The sequence below is a fragment of the Chelonoidis abingdonii genome, chromosome 19 (genome assembly GCF_003597395.2).
Source record: "Chelonoidis abingdonii isolate Lonesome George chromosome 19, CheloAbing_2.0, whole genome shotgun sequence".
Lineage (NCBI taxonomy): Eukaryota > Metazoa > Chordata > Testudines > Testudinidae > Chelonoidis > Chelonoidis abingdonii.
The window spans coordinates 34176749-34200324 of record NC_133787.1 but is presented as its reverse complement, the minus strand read 5'-3'; the positions used below and the strand labels follow the sequence as shown (position 1 = coordinate 34200324).

General features: G+C 38.6%; 1 protein-coding gene across 1 annotated transcript in view; it reads right to left on the bottom strand.

Annotated features, from left to right (window-relative positions):
- Positions 1-5580: 5580 nt before the first annotated feature.
- The window catches only part of CDH13 (cadherin 13), a 738851-nt gene continuing 720855 nt past the window's right edge, over positions 5581-23576 (bottom strand). Inside the window, exon 14 of the mRNA XM_032766126.2 lies at positions 5581-10287. Within this exon, the coding sequence (XP_032622017.1) occupies positions 10280-10287 (8 nt within the window). The 3' untranslated portion in view covers positions 5581-10279. The remainder of the gene's footprint in view (positions 10288-23576) is intronic.

The following is a 23576-nucleotide window of genomic DNA, read 5'->3' as shown; positions in this document are numbered from 1 at the left end:
TCTTATGTTTGTTTAAAATCTGCTGCCTATTAATTTCATTAGGCTCTTTTGTTACGTGAAGCATTAAACAGTACTTCCCTATTCAAATTCTCAACACTATTCATGATTTTAGAGCTATCATATCCCCTACTTAGTCGTCTCTTTTCTAAGATGAACATTTCCCGTTGTTTTAATCCCTCCTCGTATGTAAGCTGTTCCAAACCCCTAATCATTTTTATTGTCCTTCTCTGTAGCTTTTCCAGTTCTAATATATATATTTTGAGATGAGGTGACCAGAACGGCTTGCTAGAGTCAAGATGAGGGTGTACCATGGAGTTGTATGGTGGCATTGTGATATTTTTTGTTTTATTATCTATCCTTTTCCCAATGGCTCTTAGCATTACATTAGCTCTTTTTGACTGCCATTGTACATTGAGCAGATGTTTTCAGCAAACTATCCATGATGACTCCAAGTCTATGTCTAGACTTAATATGCTAGACTGGCACAGCTGTGCTGCTGTAGCACTTCAGTGTAGACACTCACTACAGCAATGAAAGGGGTCCTCTCATAGCGGTAGTTAATTCACCACCCCAAGAGGCTGGGGTGGGTAGGCTGATGGAAGAATTCTTCCATCACTCTAGCGCTGTCTATGATTGGGGTTAGGCTGGCATAGCTACAGCTCTGAGGAGGTATGGATGTTTCACACACATGGAGATGTAGAAATGCAATGTAAGTTTCCAGTGTAGGTCAGCCCCAAGATCTCGTTCTTCAGTTGTAGCAGGTAATTTAGATCCCCATCATTTTGTATGTATAGTTGGTGTTATATTTTCCATTTTGCATTACTTTGTACTTATTGACACTGACTGTAACCCACCATTGGGTTGCATAGTCACCCCATTTTGAGATTCCTTTGTAAATCTTCACAGTCAGCTTTGGACTTAACTATCTTGAGTAATTTTGAACCATTTGCAAACTTTGCCACCTCACCGTTTACCTCCTTTTCCAAATCATTTATGACCACTTTGAACAGGATAGGTCTCAGTACAGATCCTCAGAGCCTCCAACTATTTACCACTTAATAATGTGAAAACTAACACTTTATTCTTACCATTTGTTTCCTATCTGTGTCCTATTTTAGGCCAGTGGCGTTTTATTGACTACTCATTATTCATCAGTCACAAAACTACGTGAATTAGGGGAACTACAACACAAAACCAATAGCCAGAACATTATTCAGCCAAATTATTCAACAGATGCTTAAGAATAACAATAATAGCTTGGAAGAAAATTGGGAATAGTTTGCAAGTGATTAACTGAAACAAGGGCCCAGCTCTAGTTTTCATTCTAACTAGGCAGTTTCGGCATGCCTTGCAATGACAGAGCAACTTAGATTTGATCTTCTTCTTTGGAAATGGCACTAATCCCAGATCTAAGCCATGAAAAGTGCATCCAGATGCCATGATTAGGGGAGCCCTACAACTGCATGTGATAATAGTGAAACACATAGTAAGTAATACATAATAAATAGCAGCATAATGTAATGCTGAAAGCTCTAGGATATGGTAACTACTTCCCTTGTGCTTACAGGAGCATTGCAGGTCAGAGCATTTGGGGAAGAGGTTGTGTGTCATTCATCCAGAGGCATCGTAGTTTAGGAAGACCATCCTGATAGTGATGCAGGAGGAGCAATGTCCCTTGTCCTATGTCTGCAGAGAAGGACGTTGTTCTGAAGCCAGAAGACATACTTATTATTGAAGGAGTAATCTGTAACTAGCATGAGTTGTGCAAAGTTACAAATTCAAAAATAACGCCTCAGATTAGAACTTCTGATGGTGCCTATGAAGGTTGGTAGGGCAAGGAAATCATTTAGTCTGATTAAAAAACTCTCAACATCCTCTACTCTCATTGTCATCCTTGCCCTGGCTTGTAGGTTAACCTTGCTCTGTTTCAAATTGCTCTTTTAAGATACAATAAGCAGCATCAGCTTAGCTCAATCATATCATCATTACGGGACCAAATGAAGTGACGGGCAGGAGCCTTTTGTGGTGGCCTCCAGGTAATGGCCTTTTGCTAAATTTAACTTCAGCTTCCATGTGTTTTATCTTTTGTTATTTATAAAGAGCTACATGCAAAGGTCCTTACTCATTTTATATTCAGTCTGCTCAAGGTCAAGTAGAACAAAAATTGAGGGTGAAAAAGCCCATGGGAGCAGGCCTATGGAGGGAATAAAACCACAGCAAGAGGACTCCTGTGGAATGCACTTGAATGCTTCCTTTTTGGAGGTTGGGTTAAATAGTTTTGCCCATCCCTATAGGATAAGAAGCAGTTCCTGACGTTCTCTGAGATCTTGGAGGCAAAAACATTACTTGTGTCATGACCTTGAGCCTACACCATCTCTACCTACAAGGTGTAGAGTCAAATGCTTCCTCAAGCAGCAACATTTCAGGGAATTCCACACAGGCAGCTGCTTCTGGATTCCTCCTTGAAGAGAGGATTCCCCAGCATGGAGAGCTTTGATGCAGAATGAAATATACATGGATTCAAAGTGGTGCTTTGGCAGAAGAAGATGTGCATTCCACTTGACCCTTCACTCCTGCTCTTGACCTCCAGCCTATTGTATCATTATTATTATTTGTATTACTGGTCTTGGAGCAGGCCCATCACCATGGTCTCAGAGCATCTGCTGGAGTTAGAAACTGTGGTGATTCAAGTCAGTAAAGTTTCCTCTTTATTCCATCCCCACAGAGAAGTAAGTTGCATGAGAATTTTTTTTCTGTGTGTGTTCCAGAGCTGTTTGTGGGTTATGAGTTGCTTTGCGGAAAATCAAAGTTACAAACGAGAAGTGGTGAGGATTGTGAATCCTAATATCCTGGGAAAACCTGTTGTCATGCTCATGTAAGCTTCACCAGTAATGTGGACAGTTCCATTGTTCCTGCCGTGTAGAGCTGTCAAGTTAAAATCCCAGTGGGTGTCCTGGGCTCAGAACATTTAAAGCCTAGAAAATCAGGACTTTAAATTTGGAGGTATGATTTTTGAGAGTCTCTGCAATGGCATCATGGAGTTCTGGGGTGCAGGAGCTCATGCTGCTAATCTGACCAAACTTTCCTTCCAGGCAGCTCAAGAAAATCTATGGGATGGAGAATCCACTCTGTGCACGGATCAAGGGGAATGATCTGGCTCTGAGAAAAGGCCTCAGAAATGACCCAATACTAACAATCTGAACTTTAATTCTTTTGAAGCTTTGCTAGGAAGGATTCAGCAGAATTGCAGCAGGTTGAGCCCAGCACCTTAGCATTATCTTTTAAATATATTGGGCTAAGGAGAGACTGTGACTGAGCAATCAATCCACACAGTGGGAGAGAACATCTAAGGATTATAGTCACTGTAAGGTAATCCCAGTATAGTAACTTTATTGGTAAACCCCTTCTCTGAATCTTTCATGAAGCCCCCCAGGAGAACAAGAGGTTAAACCATCAGGAAGATGCACACGGCAGAGTGAGTCTGAGCCCATCTCTTGCCAACTATATTATAGAAACAAAGGCAAGGGAAATTTTACCTTGGGTGAGAATTCCCTTAGTTTTCTGGGTCATTTTTGGAGCTCAAGAGGAGCTACCAGTACTTGCTGGAGAAGGTCATCTTGGTATGCAAGTGGACTAGGGAAGTACTGCTGACATACAGCACTGCACAGTGGCAGGAGTCTAGTACTGCAGCTTTCCATAGCGTAGTGGTAAATCTGCATGAAGCTGACTTATGGTTTTGTTGATCTTTTGTTCGGCATTTGATTTTATCAAGGGTGGCTTTTCTTGGTAGCCCTTAACTGCCTGCTGATAGAAGAAGGTGATGAGGGCTAGCTGGCTGAAGCCAAAGGGTGGTGAAGCCAAAGACGATGAAGTTTCTTTGCAGCATATAGCCAAGAAATTTGCTCAGCATGATGTAACAAAATTGGGGCTTTGGCAGGCATAATCCTTAACTGAGCTGGTGTATGCAAAGTAATCCACTCCCCCGTCTTATGAAGTCTAGCGAATGATCTGTAGCCTTCTTCCATTCACTGCACCCACCTGATCCCACTCTATGGCCATTGTGTGACAACAAACAGTTCAATTCATTGTTTAATGAGGGGAATTGGCGGAGGATCTTCGGGGCAACTCCAGCCACTTCTTGGTTGGGGGCCTGAGGTAGGCCAGACATAAAATTGGGTGGGCTGCGCCTCCCACTCAGCATGAGGTCAACCCCCTCCATGGACCTTCCCCATGGCCAGGTTGGAGGCTGGAGCCAGGTAGTTTGAGGCATGGGCTGCTCACAGCCATTAAGAGCTATCCAAGTGGGGCAACCTGGCTCTGGGGCCAGCAGGGCCCTTGGGGAGTAGTGACCATAGGGGGTGGGGGCCTGGAGCCCAGGCTGGGTGCAATGTCCCACCTGGCCAGTAGCTGCCATTCTCTCCACTCTGCCTTCACAGCTAGGCAGCTGGAGAGCACCAGCTGCTACAGGGAGGCTATGGCAAATTTTGGGGTGGCTATAGCCCTTGCAAGCCTCCCTTCAGCACTGCCCCTGAGGCTCTTGCTTCTAGTTTACCATGGGGTGGGTTCAGACCCCTGTGTCAACCACAGCAGGGTGATTATATAGCCCCCTTTGTTCATGCAATGTTGTTTCAGGAAGATCTAAGCTCAGACAAAAGGATAAAAGCCCAGACATCCTTTATTTGAGCATTTCACAAATAAATTACAAGTTTCTTTGCAACCACATCATAAACAAAAATGTTTATTTACACCTCAGAAACAGCAAGCAATTCAGCAACTAGGGCCTAAAGGAACCATTAACTGGAAAAGTAGCTGAATAAAATATTCAAATCCAAACAAAAATTCCTGGTGATGACTGAAGGAGACAGAGTTCATTATGGGGCAAACATGATGAAACAGGAGGTTACCATTGGACGTTTCAATTAATCACACAGCATATCTGTACTGAATTCGCCACCATACACACTTTCATTTTACAATCCTAGTTCATGGGCAGGGCGCGTATACATGCCCACGCATGCACTCTCCCTTTAGACTACATTCATTTAACCTCAAAACATCAGATACAGCCACTTATTAATGTAGAGGAGAAGCCTAACTTTCAGAAGATGGGTATAACTCCATATAGTCATCCTGCTAATATTGAAGAAAGTTAGGATTCTTTCTGTATCCTCCTTCACACTGCTACTGACTTGCTGGTACATAGACAACTAAAACAAAAGGAGTCAGTAAACAAGTATGCATATCTTCAAATTATGTAAATCAATATAAAGAGAGAGAGAGAGAGCGAGTGCTGAGTGAAGCTTAAATCAGTACAACATCAGAGGTGGGAATAAACTATTTATTTTCAGCAGTTTGGCTTGACCATGCATAACCCATGCCCCTGCTTGAGTTGTGTGTTCATTTGTAATTCATAGAATTAAACTGCTTATTCCAAATCCCCATGCTGTGTAGTCTCGCTCTCCCCCTCTAAATATCTTATATATAGCTCTATATATGTATGTGTGTATCTCTGTATATCTACATATATACACACATATAGCAATTGTGCAACTAGTAACTTTCATTGAGAATTGATGAGAAGTCAGCGATCATCATAACTTGTGGCTAGGTAAAGCAGTAACAGCAATGGGCTGTAAGTTTTACACAGTAAAATAGTTCTCTATATCTGCTTTACGTGGACTTTAGCTTTGTTTTCTGAAATAATTTGCATCTGAACTTCAAGGTTACAAATCACCGACAGCTAAATGGGAAAGAATTGTTGTTGGTTTTTTGGTTTTGTTTTTTTGCTACCGTTGGGACATGTAGTACTCGGACAACAAATTTTACAGATACTGTAAGGGGAATACATAATTCTATGTTTTCCCTTGGACCTGCTATTCTCATGCCAGTGTCATTTTTTATTGTCATTCATCTTTTATTCAACTTTTTTACATGAAATGAGATAAACACATTTGGTAAGAATTTGGCTTCTGGACATACAATAATATGATCTGTGTACAAAACTCTGCTGTGTGATCAAATGGCTAAATGTATTGGTAGAAACAAAGGTGGGAAATTAGCAATCACCATGCTTTAGAAAACTAGTGATGCAAAGGAATAACTAGTGGTAAAACAAACATAACCATAACACACATGTTTCTCTTTTTCTGTAATGATAAAATAAAGCATTTAAACCGAGTTACCTATCAACTGCCTGGAACTCCTTAATTTAATAAATGAGATTGTATTACAGTTCAAATGATCACCCAAGAGACCAACCAGACATACTTGACTAGAAGTGTGGTCATTCTAAATAAAACTTAAACAAAATTGTACAGGGGATCTTTAGGATCCTTTAAAGGGGTCAGTGAAGGAAGTGAGTCATCTAGAGTGTAGATATCCCTATGCTCAAGACAGACCTACAATAATAGATAAACAATTTCCAAGTGTCTTATGACAAGTTATGTTATTTTACTATTTACAGCATACTGATAAAAGCAATGTGTTGAGAAATGAACAACTCTGGTCAATGGAGTTACTCTTGATTTATCTAGGTGAAAATGTGATGAGAATCTGGCTCCACGTTTATATTACCAAAACATTGTTCCACTGTAATCTAAATCTTATTTGACACCCACCATGAAATTCAGCTGGTTTTCTTTTGTTTTGATCTTCAGACCTGCAGTTACTGAACATAATATACATTAATATATGCACATAGGCATAATGCGAGCACACTCATGAGGTGTATTGACAGTGTTTCAGTTAGCAAGTACACTGAAAATGACACATTTACCTTGCTAATCAACACCATTCTTTGATTAACTTGATAACTGTCATATTGGATTTGTCTTTTACCAGAAAATACAGGGTTTTGAAATGAAATGATTTAGACCAGCGCTGTTTTGCATCTGCTTCAAAATGAAAATGATTAAATTCAGTGTCTTTCAAAATACAGACAACTTTGCATGTATTACACACACACACACAAAGAAATAAATGTTGTAGCAACTAAAATAGCTAAATTAAAATAAACGATGGATTATGAAAACAGCAAGGGAGACCTGAACAAATTTTAAACTTAATCCAATATAAAAAGGAAGAACAAAAGTTATGAGGTTTTTCTTTTTGATCTTTTCTGATTTTGCAAGACACGAAATGCTTCCAAATTCTGCTAGTTCCTGAGTTTCAGGAAATATCATTTTGGGCCTTTCCCTTCATGTAAGGAAACCCGTAAGTTTTAATGTGGCTTCTCACTTGAATAAGGCTGTAAGATTTGGCCTACTGAGCTTCTTAATAGATGTTCTTTCTTGAATATGGGGAGTTAGGAAATGAGGAAAAAATATTAAGATGGCAACTATGGCTCCTCTTTTTGTGCCTAGGATGCCCAGAAGTTAACTCAAGATGGAGCCCTCGGGCATATGAACAGGAGAGGTTGGGGACTGAGGTTTCAGAAGCCCTTCCAGTTTTGGATGAGAAAGTCAGGGAGGTATTGGTACCTCTGTGATCCAGAGCCTCCACTGGGGGAATACTCTCATTGGTAACCACCCCTTGTATAGGTCAATTTTTCTGCAATATTATTTGAGATGTTACTCTGCACTGTGGACTCTTATTGCACAGGTAAAGGGTAGCAACTGGCTTTACCCAGCAGCTTGTCAGTAGGACAGATTCAAACATAAAAGTTTTATTCCTGGGTTTGGGCCCCCTTTGGAGGATCCATAATGTGCTAGGACCCATTCTGAACAAGAAGCAGGGATAACATCTCATAATGACTCACGCAAAGCCCAGCGAAGTCAATGGGAATCTTTTCACTGAGAAACTTTGAATGATGCCCATTTGCAGGAGGAGGAAGGATCCCATTAGAAAAATATATTTATGCGGAAGGATAGTTGTTGTTTCCATTACTTTCAAGTGAAGTGTTTAGTAGATAAAGGCATGGGATGCAATCCTTCTTAGGAAAGATCCACAATGTATTTAGCATTCATCTATTTTCATTTTGCAAACTTTGCATTTAACACTTGTTTATATGTATAAGTGACTGGTGATTATAAAGCAGCAGCATTTGCTTACCACAAAGCCTGGGGTAGATGACGTGGAATGGAAGCATGCCCACGTTCAGGTCGGGGTAACATTTGAGATCAGGCACTTCCTGTTTAAAGGCCTGCAGTTGCCTAATGAACCTTTCTGAAATGCTTCTCAAAAGAACCTCTCATTGACCTCTAAGTATTACTGTGGTAACTCAGATACCTGTGATGTGCTGTGAAAGAAGCAAGGTCAGTGGGAGTTTTTCCTGGATGAGGACTTCAGGAGTTAAGCTCTCAGAGAAAAAAACAGTTTTTTGTATCGAGGCAGTTTATATCTTATCAAGAAATCTAAAAATGTAGGGATGTCCACAACATTAACTTTTTGCTGTCACCATTCTTATTATTACTTTAGTTAAGGACCTGTTGTAATATTTGGTATAATACAGGAAGTTAGAGAAAAGCTATTGTACAGCAATTTTTCACCACCAATACACATTTAATATCTAGTGTAATATCATGAAAAACTAAGTGTGTGTTTGGAATTTATTTTTTATACTTCCAAAAAGCTTTAATATTGAAACATATACATGATGTAGAAGGTATGTGTATAATCTCACTGTAGTAATGACAACATACAGAATGACTCATAAGTACTGTAAAAATGCTAACCCAAAAATGCAGCTGTGAAGTTCTATTGCATAAGAAAGCAGTGTTGTTTAAACTTTAAATAAGCAAGTTTATTAAAATATTCTGAGACACTTACCTCACCCTAGTTACTGGCAAGCTCTAGTAAAAGCCACAGTCTGTCACTAGTATATTTTTGTGTGTGTGTGTTAATTTTATAAAAAATTTGGTGTGAGGTTGGTTGGATCATTTACAATTTATTAACAGGATCGTCATCTTGATACAGTTAGAAGTTTTTGTTTACCTTACATGCTCACAGAATAAAAAAAGAATTAATATTCATACATAATGAACAGCTTTTAATTCCATGTTTGCAAACAAGTGTGGTTATTTCACACACACAGAGAAATGATCTTGTTACTTTTAATTGAAAACTGTGTGTACATGTACATGTATGTGTGTGTATATATGAATATATTTATACAATAGGGCACCTATTTTCCTCACTGTGCTCAGGGACATCAATGAGAGCTGAGAACAGGCCTTTGTGGTTAGGGAGTCAAAAGAGATGATCAGTTCATCTGAGAAAGACCTTTACTCCTACTATTCACATAGGCCTTCTGACCTGTAAACATCTACCTACCTGATTGCCCCTGCAGATCAGGCACTAAGAAGTTTAAAATGTCCTCAGCTGCCCTGGCAAATAATTATCGGCAGGAGCAAAAAGAGGCTGGGTTAAGGCCCCTTTAAATTCAGGCCCAGTGTCCCAATATTCGAGATAATGACCCATAGTGCATTTAACTGCTTTCAGCCCCCTTGCAAATCACAGTCTCCTTATCTCCCAGGGCTGCTGCCATTGTAATGTGCAGTCAAAAGCTGCTTTCACTGCAGCCTCATCAGTATCACCTGTGGCGGAAGGAACGAAATTGTGATCGGCAATAAAGTGTTGGGAATTTGCGTCTCTTGTACACTGAGCCTGAGGTAAAAGAAGTGACATTGCGGAGGAGTGGCCCTGGCATAGCTGGCACCACTGACACAGCAATTTTAATGCTATAATTGCAGTTGCTCTTGCCTTTTGTGTTACACCATTGTATAAACAGCATATACAATGGGTTTAGCTATGATAGGACAATTATAACTCACCTGTGGCTCTGTTACTCTGCCCTGTTGCTCCCAAACTTCAGGCAACTGTCTCATAAAAGCTAATCCTATTGTGTATCTCTTCTCTGCATATAAATATATAAACACACATACATTCATACATATACAAATACCAACCCACAGACAAAATATTTGTTTTTGAACAGTTGAATAGCAACAAGTCAACAGACAGAAAAAAATGGAGTCATTCTATATTCAGCTCCCAGAAGGTCAAGTTGAGATGTCATGGTCGTTTAACATTCAGTGAAAATTCGCATAAACCTTGCATCTTGCAAGAGAAATCCGTTATTGAACAACAGCAAGGGCAGAGGTTGTCAAACACTGACGTACAGTCGGATAGACTAAGTGAGGTTGCAAATTAAACTGAATCTGGAGTAACTGAGGCCTAGTAGTGAAGAACAGTAACTGTAAACTGTGATCTTCAGATTTGAAGTTTTCCTTTTCTTGTTGCCATGGCAACTCGGTAGGACAGCTTCAAATGTCAGGAGTTCTTACAGACCTAGGTGATGGGAAATGTTTGTGGTTATTACTGAGCAGGATCACAGCATTCTTTAACTATTCCTTAGGGGAAAAATACATTGAATTACTCATTGGGTTGCATGCATATTATTAAGCAATTGCAGCTAAATCATCCTGGTTCAGAAGCAATTATTTGAAGACAGACATGTAGGGAGAAATGCCACTTCTGGCATTTAAAGCTCTTTAGCAGTGCATAGTCAAGAGGTCTGAGCTGAAAATAGGAGACAAGATCTGTGACCTGATCCTCTTGTACCTTGCCCCTTAGTCACTTACACCTGTGTAAAGTAAGATAAAATACCAACCAATAATCTTTTTTTAACTAATAATCAGTGCAGGAAAAACAGGCAACTTTTAAAGAATATGCACTTTTAAAAATTATAGTTCCATTGGCGCTTTACGCTCCCTGCAAGCTATGGTTTGGAATAGCTGCTTTACTGATTACGTGGTAGGACAATGGAAACCAAGGATACAGACAAATACAAAGTATATTTCTTATTTTTCCTGTTAGCCAATTTAAAAACAGAAATGTTTGCAGGTGTTACACCTTGAAGCATAACCCTGCCTTTTTTAGATTGTCACCCTTTACATTGTTTCAGAGAGATGACTACACAAGACCCAAAGAAGCAGAGGCAATTAGGATCTGCTCTAACACCCACTGGAGTTAATGGGAGTCTTTCCATTGACTCCATCGGGCATTGGATGGGTCCTTCTCTGAACTGAAAATACTGTGTTTGAATTGAGAATGAAAGCATAAGACTGTTGAAAGGATTCAGGTCATATCACACAGGGTCCTGATCCTACAATAGTTGGACCCAATCTCAACAGGGCTCCAGGCAGATGGAAGGATCTGCTTATGTGGAGATCATTACATGCTTGGGCCATGACACATGTCATATACCCATATCAAAAGAGACGAGTGTGTTTACTGAATATGCTTGTCTAATCTATGTTAAATTTCTATTCCTCGAGCACCTATTTATAATTTTGCCAGTTAACTATAAACACCTGCAGCCTATTCAGGACACAATGGGTATTATTTAGATACTGGATTGCTATATCTGTTTGCTCCTTTCTGATTATTTGTTTTGTTCCTTTCAGACAAACTTAGTTTAATATCAATTTTGATAAAATTGATTTTGTTCTGACTAATTATTTGCTTGTTGTTATTACTTTTGCATTATTTGAATGGAATTTAATATTAAATTTCACTAACTAGGGAATTACATGCAGCACAACAAAGCATCCCAGGGAAACCTATAACAGCCTACCATCCCCTATGGCAAAATATAAATTATGCAACATATATTCCTCTAATAAAAATAAGTGGAGGGAAATGAAACAAGCATAAGAACCTGGAGAGAGGCTTTTGAGAACATACACAATCTCTAGAGCTGAAGAATCAAGAGTTCAGCCACTGGGTATCTTCTGCTTGCCTTTGTATTCACCTTCCCCACAACTTTCTCCTGAGTTTGCTTAGCTATCATCCATACTTGCTTATATTTTTCCCAATTTTGAGAACATGCTGCTTTGTGATGTCTACTAGGGTTTCACCAACCATTGAATTGCAGTCATTTTGGGGGTGGAATTTAACTAAAGAGAATGCAATAATGCTACATACTAATATAGTGCAGAAAGGAGGATACCATATATCCATTTTAATAATAGAGTGCATCTTAGTTAGGAAAGATGCAATCACCTGAAGTGGAACATTGTCTGGATGGTAGGGCCAATGCCATCCCAATTTCAAACTACCACAACATTTGGGATGGTTTGGTTTGGGTGTTCAGCTATAGTTATTAAAGGCAGAGATGCTAATCACAAAATTCTGATCCACGTTTGGATATGGATATTCCTTGAGCACCACCACCATTGTTTAGATGAGGGGTTCAGATTTGGGCCCAACTTTCATAAACGCCTTGATCTCTGGTGACAGCGAAAAATAAATTTCACATCTCTGAAAGGCAGTACGATGCCTCTCAGCATCATGAAGGGGCTTTTATTCACAGGAAGTTGTGCTGCCTTTTGAATCAAAAATCTACTCTGAGTTTCTAGGAATCTCTAGCTAAGGACAGCCAGTCACACATGGCATATAAACAATAATCATAACACTCAATATCTGGATAATCCATAGTCTGAAATTTCTTCAGAAAATAAAATTTCAGGACACAATTATGAATCCCAATACAGTCAGGAAATTCCTAGTTAGTTCATCAGCAGCTTATGAACAAGAAATAGGGGCTACATTTGTTGTATTAATCATTCATTCTAAATAGGTTGCCCAGCTCTAGTTTTGAGCATGATTTTTCCATGCTAGTTTCTTCTCTACTGGAGTCTAATATAACTGTAACATAATATATATTTCCAAACCCTGCTTCATGCAGTGTTGACAGTTCCTACTGTGCTGTGTTCATGGAAAATAAAATATATTTTTATGATGTAATGGTAATATTTTGACAATTTTCTCCACCTGCAAACAATCGCACAACCACTCCCCCATCCCATCCCCCCAAAAACATGTCCCTCACCTTCTATCTCTGAGTGCAAATTCCCAGTGGACTCACCCATTTACCAACTAGAATTTAGTTCCTCTGCTCAGTGACTCATGCAATATTCCCAGTGCAATTTCAACCAAATAAACAAAATGCATTTAAATGTGCCCTGAAAAGTTGGATCAGCTGCTCTTCCTAATTGGAATGTCACCAAATTGATAAAACGAGAGGAAGAGCCAACAAAAGATGAGATCCTGAACATATTCAAATCCCACTGAAGTCGACTGGAGACCCTGGTGCTCTGCAACTCTTATGATCAGGCTTACTGGGTTACTGGAACGGTAAAAGGGGCCACAGAGATAATTAGAGAGTGCACATAAGCTGAGAAGGTAATGCCAAAACTGGGCTTCTATTTAAGTGAGGGGTCCAGCTGAGGGCCAAGGTCCTGCTGTGTAGGGTTATGGAATTTAAGCTTTGATTTTGTGCATGCCTACCCACAGTCATAGACATATACACTTTTAAGGAATATTAGGGGAAAAAAACCCTGCTGTTTTTCATCTAACTGTAGCAGGTGGAGATTCCATCTGTACTGGTTTTCTTGAGGAAAAAATAGACTTTTAATTTTTATCAAGAGAAAGCTGTCAAGATTTTCAGTTAAGGTTATTCCTTTATGAGCCATGAAGTCTATCAAATGAAACCCTGGCAACAGTGAGACAAAGAAAAACTGTTCATTCCATAGGTTCCAGGGACAGCACAAATGATGTACTGCTTCATTCTCCTGGATTTTGATGTGACCAGAAGCCCTTGATGGGACAATTCTTTTTACTTTATTTTTTTAATTTTTTTTGCAAACTGTACATTTCCTCTTCATTTGCTGATCCGGACTTCAACACAGCCCTGTAGCCATCCTTAGATTTAGGTGTGCAGATGACAAGGACAATCCTATTCTAAGCACTGTTGGTTAGAGTAGCTTAATTTTGCTACTTCTTCTGCATGTAAATTGCCTGTGAGCTGCTTTCACTTCTCTGAGATACGTTTTCCAAAATTATGTGCCATATAATTGCTGCAAATAATTCTCTTCTATATCTTGAGAGCAAGTACTCAGTATTTGAGTGTCAGTTAATTTTGATTGCACACAGAGGTAACATGATATGGTTTATGTTTCCTGATCGAATTCACCCCACTCTTCTATTCCAGTGTGAATATCAAAGTTTGCCAACTTAAAATTTGCTTTCCAAGAATATTCTCAAACAGTCACTTAAAATGCAGCATTTTCACAAACACTCTGGCCAGTAAAACTCATTTGCTGGAATATTTACAGAAATTAAGAAGAGCCAAAGTAGTGAGCAAGATGCTAACGTGGGATAAATGAGCGTAGTCTCACTGAAATCAATAGTGCGATGCTAATTTAAATCAGCTCCCTTGCTACAGATTAAGCCAACTACTTGTAGTCCTACTTTTAGCGGACATAGAGAACAATTGAGCACTGTCCTCTTCATAACAGCATTAACATAGTTGAAGACTATTATCACATCCATCCTTCGTCTTCTTTTGTCAAGTCTAAACCTGCCCAGTTTTTTTTAACCTTTCCTCAGAGGTCAGGGTTTTCTTGCAGCATTTTTGTTGCTCTCCTCGACTCACTCCAATTTTTCCACATCTTCCCTAACTGTCGCATCCAGAGTTGGACACAGTACTCCAGCTGAGCCCTCCCCAGTGCCGAATAGAGTGGGACAATTACCCCCTATGTCTTACATACAATACTCCTGTTAATACAGCACAGAGGAGACCAGTCCTCTGAGGCCTGCCAATTCCTTCATCTCTTTTAAGCGGCTGAACACCTTCAAACTCACACTTGACTGCAATGGGAATTGAAGTTGGACTATTCTATTTAGGTACTCAGACCATGCCCATTATCCTAGTCTCTGAACGCTCCCAGTCTGTTGCAGAATCAGACCAATACACCTATGAAGTTATGCCTCAAGATTAAAGGCTAACATCTCTGTTTTCTTGGCCACTGAATGTTAATGTGCTCTGCTTACAAGACCTTGGCATTGACACTAGAAAAAACCCTCATTCCTTGTCACAAAAGAGATACGTTTTCTGACCTGAGAGCCATCAGCTGTAATGGCCGTAATTCAGGAGATCCAACACTTGCTCACAAAAGAAAGACATGATTTTAAATAATATTGACCAGTTTTTCAGTGCTGCTCAAGGTATGGGTCAGACTTCCTGGTTTATGAGATTCTCTGGCATTCTTATAAGAAAAAGTAACCTGACAAACTTCCAACAGGTTTCACTTTCAATTTTGGTGGGAAAATAAATTTCAAAGAAGGAGGGACAATCAAGCCCTTCTGATCTGGACAGAGAAGAATGAAAATGGAAAGACAGGACAGGGATGTATTTCAACAGCATTGTTTCAACAAAGGTTTCTAAGAACAGTTATTAAGGAACCAGTTCAACAGTAATTGAAGTCAATGGAATGCCTCCCAAGGGCTGTTCTAAGTGACCCTGGGTAGAGCAGTCTCTTACAGACCATTCCACCGGTCAAGAACAGTCAGAATATAGGGTGCCTCCAATTTACCAACTCCCACTGCAGGATGTGCAGGAACTCCCCTTATGCCTAGCTATGCCAAAATGATTGTTTAATATATGTTCCAGTATTTTTCCAGGTATTGAAGTTAGGCTCATCTTCATTCCTGAGGTCCTCTTGATCCTCCTTCTTGAAGACAGGTAATATATTTGCCTTTCTGAAGTCCTTTGGGACCTCATCCATCCCCAACCTCTTTCTCCCAGATGGAGAACTGCCCTAATAGAGCAGCTGGGTAATCAAGATATTTAAGGGGAATCCATAGTGGCAAAAAAGCAAAAAGGGGACGGAGGATGAGGAGGAAGTATCTGGTCCACAAACTAGCTTTACAGAGTCATGTGAGAATGGCATGTGTAGGTCCTCTGCTTACTGTGTAAGGAGAGCTAATAACTGATGATATCGAGAAGGCTGAGGTGTTCAATGCCTACTTTGCTTCAGTCTTCACTAAAAAGATTAACGGTGACAAGATACTCAACACAATTTATATTAACAACAAGGAAAAAGGAATGCAAGCCAAAACAGGAAAAGAACAAATTAAATAATATTTAAGTAACATAGATGTAGTCAAGTTGGTAAGGCTGATAAATTCATCCTAGGGTACTTAAAGAACTATCTGAAGCAATCTCAGAACTATGAGCAATTATCTTGGAGAATTCATGGAGAATGGATGAAGTCCCAAAGGACTGCAGAAGGGCAAATATATTACCTATCTTTAAAAAGGGGGATCAAGAGGACCAAGGGAATGATAGACTGGTCAGCCTAACTTCAATACCTGGAAAAATACTGGAACATATATTAAACAATCAGTTTGTAAGCAGCTAGATGATAATAGAGTTATAAGGAGAAGTCAATATGGATTTGTCAAGAACAAATCAACCAACCTAATTTCTCTGTTTGATAGCGTTATTGGCCTAGTACATAGTGGGGAAGCAGTAGATGTAACATATCATGATTTTAGTAAGGCTTTTGACACAGACCCCCCTTGATATTTTCACAAGCAAACAAATGAAAAGGGTTGAGATGTAATTTCTATAGGTGAATGCACAACTGATTGAAAAGCCATATTCAAAGAGTTATTACCAGTGGTTCACTGTCAAACTGTATCTAATGGGGTCTTGCAGGGTTAATTTCTGGGTCTGGTACTATCCATAACGTTGATTAATTACTTGGATTATGGAGTGGGAAGTATGCTTATAAAATCTGTGGATGACACCAAGCTGGGAGGGAGTAGCAGCACTTTGGAGGACAAGATTAGAATTCCAAATGACTGACAAATTAGAGGATTGGTTTGAAATCAACAAGATGAAAATCAGTAAAACTAAGTGCAAAGTGTTACACTTAGGGAGGAAAACTCAAATGCAAAACTATAAAATGGGAAATAACTAGCTAGATGAAAGTACTAGTACTGCTGAAAAGGATCTGGGGGAGATAGTGGATTACAAATCAAACATGAGTCAACAATATGATGCGGTTGCAAAAAAGAAAAATCATTATCCAATCATAAGGGTTTGTCTAACGGATAGTTTTTAAAAACGAGCTTGCAGAAAGTAACAATCCATTTTAAACAGCTTACCTAAGTGTCTGTGTTATGGATTTATAGAATGGTAGTACCACCTGTCTATTCCTAGAGGGCGAATCTAAGGTTCACTCTCTATCCGAGGGTGTGTGATGGATAAAATAGTGAAAGAACACACATGCCATTCTTGAAGCCCAATATTTCAATCCGCCTTAACTTACCAAAAAAGCCCTATAGTTCATACCCTCGCCTATAGGCCTGATTTCCAAGAGCTCATTGTCCAACAACTCCCATCTAGGTACCTCCAGCTTGTATTGGAGGTACCTAGATGGCACTGACCATTCTCATATCATGGCCGTTTTCTGATGCCATTTCCTCTTTGTTTCAAAGAAACAGAACAGAACACTAAAACTAAATTCCAGAATGAGAACCCATTTACTAAACAGCCCTCGAATGCTTTCTTCCTCCCAAGAGACAAAAATCAACCCTATGTGGAGGGACATCAGTACATGTCCTATGCACCACTTAAACCCTCATGGGAATTAATGGTGCATAAGCTTTGTGCTGACCCTCTGCATGGAGATGAACTTTACCCAAGATGTGTTTTTGTACCAGTTCTAATTTAACATACAGTAGGATAGGTAATAAAACTGGATTCTAGAGTTCACTGCTTGTATGTGCCATTTTCTTCAGAGGGAAAGCTTCAATTACCCTCTCATCAGAAACACGGAATTTAATCTTTGCATAATTAAAAAACCACATTTACAACATGGGGTTTGTTGAAACCTCAATACTGTTGCAGAGTTAGTAGGGAAATGGTATATAACATCAGAACCAGTCACCTCACTAACATTCAGATAATTATTTCCTGGGTTTACCCTCTGGAAAAGGGCATGGATTAGATAGATAGTTACTGCTGTAGCCTAAATGTAAATTATAACAACAACACACTGTAGAAGTTTTCAGATAAATTATTTGTTTTTTTGCCAGTGTCCTAGTGTGTGTGAGTTTTCCAAATATCCAGAACTATGCTCTCTTTGAGCTTTCTCCATCGACTTCAATAGGACTTGGATAACATCCTTGGAAATTACTAATATTTCTTTGGGCATATAGAAAATAATCATTTAATAGCCACTTCCTAATGAGACCTAGGAAGGTGTAGCAAGATCTCAGTGTAGCAAGATGTTCTATAAGCCTTATTGCAGGTGTCAGAAGATATAGGTTCCTGATCTTTGCCAAAGAGGCATTTGCTTTTCTTGGGAAAGAAGGGAAATTTATTCCCCAAATTCCCACTAGACTTGGAAAGATGAAACATCTGCCCCAGTTAGAAAATGTGTTTCCTCATCTCAGCAACCAAGAAACCTATTTGGTGTATGAGCCAGGAGGTGCGTCTGTGGCCAGGAAGAATCAGTGATCTAACTGAACATACATACAAGGGTAAAGAATCTATAAGAAAGAGAACGTAAATGATTTTCCAATGGACAATATTCAGTTCACAGATTCACCCATGTAGTTCATTGTCATTTGCTTTAGTAAAATGACTTCTAGATCCTTAATGGTAAGAAAAACACAGCATGTAGTAATTCTGTACATCTGAAGTGACTCTATTGCAACTCTACCTACAAGTCCACTAAAATCTTAAACACCAATATCAATATTTAGTTTCATGAATTAAAATGACAGAAGTGCTATACAAATGGTTGAGACCAAGCTTGACAAGGAAGTGGAGAAACTTGTCAGTTCAGGCAGATCAGCTACTAAAGGGCAGACCAGGTCTTCCGAGGCTGAAATAATTTCCAAAGGGAAGTTTCTTTGCTACTGCTAGTCTACTTTAAAGATGTTTTCACTTGCGCTATGAAGTAATTTGTTAATTAAAAATATAAATTGGCCCAAATTTCCGTTGGAGTAACACTACTTTGCACTGGCTAATGATCTGGCCTCTATCTTTTTAACTCATCAAGTTCCTCCTCCTTCATTGAACCCTTTTTTCTTGATTTGTTTTTTTGTTTGCTTTTATATAATGGACAATTCTTAGGCAGTGTAAAATATGCATGTGACCTCTACTTATAGCAAAGCACATCAGTCCTATATGAATTAGTAGTGATGCTTGTTTTGTGGTTGAGGGAAAGTTTGAAACCTAGCCCACAACTTTTTATTACCCAGTGCTCAATGTGATTATGCAGCTACCTAATAAAGCAGCTTCCATTAACATCCCTGTGTATTATTTGTTTAGAGTATATTAATTTGGGGACTATAATTCTTACAGTAAAGCAGCAAACATATTACAGGCCTTGGATATATTTTTTTCTTTAAGTAATACAGTCACGTCACCATAGCTTTGATAGACAATAAATATAAAGCTGCACTCTCTTTCACTTCAAGTGGGAAATAGGAGGGCAGGGGAAGATGTCCAGTAAAATAAGTATGTAGGAAAGAATTCTCTCAAGCACTGAGCTGTTAAATCCCACGGAATGGCTGAAAATATTCATTTAATAAAACAGACAAGTAAATGTTTGAAGTAGACCGACCGAGTAGTTCTTTTTAAGTTTTCACACATATAGTACTAAAGTAAATTAAATACATCAAAGGTAAGAGTCAACCAAGCTTTTAAAACAATGGAGAACTATTTAAGCCATCTGGTCTCATCTTCCAAAGCACTACAGTTTAGTTTGCGAGCAGTCTTGCAAAAGTAGAGCATGAACATAATTAGTCCAGGGACACTTAGGTCTCTAGGTAAACTACATCCCAACATGAAATATTGAGAGAATCCCTAAAAACTTATTATTAAGATAGAATGCAAATGAGATGAAACTAATTTGCTCAGCAGCCATGGAAGAAAGTGAAATCAATTAGAAATTTTTCAGATTTGGCTGGACTGATGCTATATATAGATAAATATCACTTTAAACTGACCCTGAATTTTCATTTAAACCCTAAATCTTCAAAGCACTTTTGCACATGTCCAGTCTGTGCATGCATAACCCATGCATGCACATATCTTAAGGTGGACATGAATGATTCAAAGCCCCAGTGGCTTCTTCAAACATTCCTCTGGATAATAAGAGTTATCTTCTTCCAATCAAGCAACACAAACAATACCATGTGACATCTGTGGCCAATCAAAACCCACCAACTCATCTTGAATTTCAGATATCACATACTGAATATCAGTAGCAAGTTGTTTATGATCAGTCTATATAGAAAAATATAATTCACAAAGATATGTGTTAGTAATTTTGAGGTCCTCAAATACTACAGTGATTGAGAGAGAGAGAAAAGAATAGCTAGATAAAATCGCTAAGCTAGAGAAAACAGAATCATGATTTGTTGTGGACATTTTACGAGCATGAAAACAGCCTAAATTTGTCCAGTAAATTATTTTCTGTGAATCATTTGCTCAGCCCTCGTTTTTAGGTAGAGTCTATTTTAGAACAATTCAGAAAACTGCCTTAAGTTATACACCTCATGTTACAATGCTATCCAGAAAACAAAGTACTTTATATTACAACCATTTATCTCTGCCAAATAAAAAAAAAATGGAAAAAGAAAATGTTCTTCTGAACTCACACCGCAGAAATGGCTACTAGTTTAATCTCTTCAAATGTCTGTTTTACCTCTATGGAATGCCTGGTCTTACCACCACCACAGATTTTAAGGAACTAGTTGTTTTTGTATTATCAGGTATTTATTTATTTTACATTCCCAATACACATCTATGGAGCTATATTTTCTAAACTGTCATGTTTTTCTACATTTATTTTTCTGGAATCTTTAGGTTAAATGTACTTAAAATGTCCTTTATCTATCCAAATAACTGTACTGATTCACTGAAATTTAGGCTAACGATTTACATTTTCATTAAGGTTAAGTATAAACTGTGTGTGTTGCTATTCGTCTTATCTATATAGCTATGCATGAGATACTGAACTTGCAATTCATTGTGCGTGGGCAGATTGCTGTGCCCATTTAAAGCCCTCTGACTTCAAGTGTGCTCAGCAGTCAGTCTTCTCACAATAAGTTGTAAGAGCTAGGTGTTACATTGCCATTATTATCAGAGTATGTGGGCATCTCATAAAACATTAATGAGTTAATTACGTCTCCGAGAAGTTGGAAAAGATGGGGGGCTAAGTAAGACACAGAGAGATTAGATGTGCCCAAGATGTCTGAAGTAGAGCTGAATCCACATCTTCTGGCTCCCAGCCAAGTGCCTTAAACATAAGAGCACTATTCTTCTACCAGAACTTGCTCAATCAAAAAATTTAAGGGGTTCACAATAAAACTATTGTTCTCACAATACAGGTGATCCTGTGTCTTCTTGCATTTCAAATCTAGGCATAATTATTAAGTACATTTTACAGCACTGTATATCCATTATCTTCAATGGAGATACTTCTGATTTACATCAGTGTGAGAAGAGAATCAGGCCCTAAATAGCATTATTAAAAGCTCCTTTCATGCATACAATATGCATGCTGGAATACCAGAAAAGAGCCTTTGACTGCAGCAGTACATAGCTACTAATTTTAACATCAGAAGCATACATAGATTTTGTACATAGGGAAATTTTGCTAATATGTACAGCTCTATGTGATGTCAATACTGAAATTCTATTTTTCTTAAAAAAATGAATACTTGCCCTGGTAGAAATTTGCTACTTTTACTAAGAAGTTTTGGCTTTGTTTTCATTTAACCAGCAAAATGTCGGTTCTCCTATCTGTAAAAACTACTTATTAAAATAAAACCAGCCACAACACATCCTAAAAGCACCGAGATGGGAATTCTATATATTAATTTTTTGGCAAGCCCACTAAAATGAAATGTTTTCCATGTAATTTCTTCCTCTGACCTCACAGAACAGAGCCAGATATTTGCTCCTTTTGAAAAAAATATCCCCTAAAAATGAAACAAAAGTTAAATGATGAAAAGCCGTATTACTTGTCTGAATCAGCCTAAGCAAAGCAAAGAAATTCAGAGATAAGTCTCAAAACTGTGTACCTGCAGGTAAAAGCCTTGTACTGGCAAAGGAAAAGACCAGACAATCTCATAGGTCTTTTCCATCTGTAATTTCTATCATTTGTCTTTGGTTCACATGAGATCGCATTGCCTGAATCTTCAGATGCTAGGTGTTCTTGCATAAAGAAGAATTTATATGCTGCAATTCCTTTGTACAATGAGGTGGGTTAAAGGTGACATTTCATTATCAATTCTGGCTCTCCACACTCAGGCAAGTTTAAATCTGCCAGTTAATATTATTTGAAGATTTGTTTATTGGTTTAATATCCAATATTTGAAATCCAGGGGAAAAATAAGATGTTGGGTCTATTAGCCCTGTAGATGCATTCCTAAATGGGGATGGTGGGCAGCAGAGAGGAAAGGCTATAGAGATGGTGGTCACCATTTCAAAAGGAAGGATAGAGGAAATTAATAGGAAGTTAAATTCAAGGCTCTCTCTCAGGCTTATCTGCAATCACAATACAGGCATCAGTGCGCTACTCTTGTTTCTCACCACACTGAAGGCTTTTCACACTTCAGTTTGACAAATTAATTTCAACACAGAGACCACAACTCATTTCATTTCTTCACAACTACCTTATTTTTGGTTTCTATTTCTTTCTGTTCATGATAATGGAGACATGGGCTGCAGTCATCTTTACAACTTTGTAGCCCACTTCCCAGACTGGATCAAAGGTTCCTATCATTTGTCTACCGTCAACTAAGACTTAAAATGTTTAACATGGACATTTTCAGTTTCACCTCTTTCTCATAAGTAAATTAAAGCGAAATATTGTTACTGCTGTAATTAATTGAAGGCATCACTGTGCATGCTATTTGTTCTGGTTTTGACTATTGTGCTTTGAGGTCTCATTTTTAACCTCTTGGTTTCAGTGGGCCTAGCTCTGACTTAGTCTTTTATGTTGATTTAACATAAATTAAAATGTGACAAGCAACCCCCACTTTGAGACGATGTATAATTATTTCAAAATCAAGTCTAAATATTTAAATAATAGTATTCTGCATAATGTCCATCTGGTCTGAAATCTAGAGCTGATCATACAGGATAGCTATATAGTTGAGCTCTTCACGGAGAGCCCAGCCTTTGCTGTTGAGCTCACTGTGATCGTGAACACCGGTATGTTTTCTTCCTGGTCCTCATTTAACACAATGGCAAATAGCCTAAAGGAGTTGGAGAGCATTTATACTTTGCCCATTCTGTTGTGCATATATCCAGCCCTGAAGGTTCTTTGATGCATATCTGTGAGTGAGCTTGTTTTGATTAAGTTCATTGTGGAAACTCATTCTACCATGGCAGCGCTACAGGGGAAAGAGAACAATATTTCTATCAGGCACAAAGTATCCTGAAAAACTAATAGTCTGGTGGTTAAAAGCTTGTTAACGTTCATGTACACTGTCATTTGTTATGAAATTAATGACATTTAAAGTGTAATTTGTACAGACAACTATGCTCCTTTTACTACCCACCCAACACCTGTGGAAAGTGATCTGCCAGACTGTCAATTTGTACATTGCCATAATGGGCTAATTCTTCTTTTTTTAATCAGTAGGTCACTTTGTGGAGATCCTCTTAGTGAAAAGGCTGGGAGGTTTCAGTTAAAATGGTGAATAAGTCGATCATGAAATACAAAATGCTAAAAAATGTTTTGATCCCCTTCAGAATA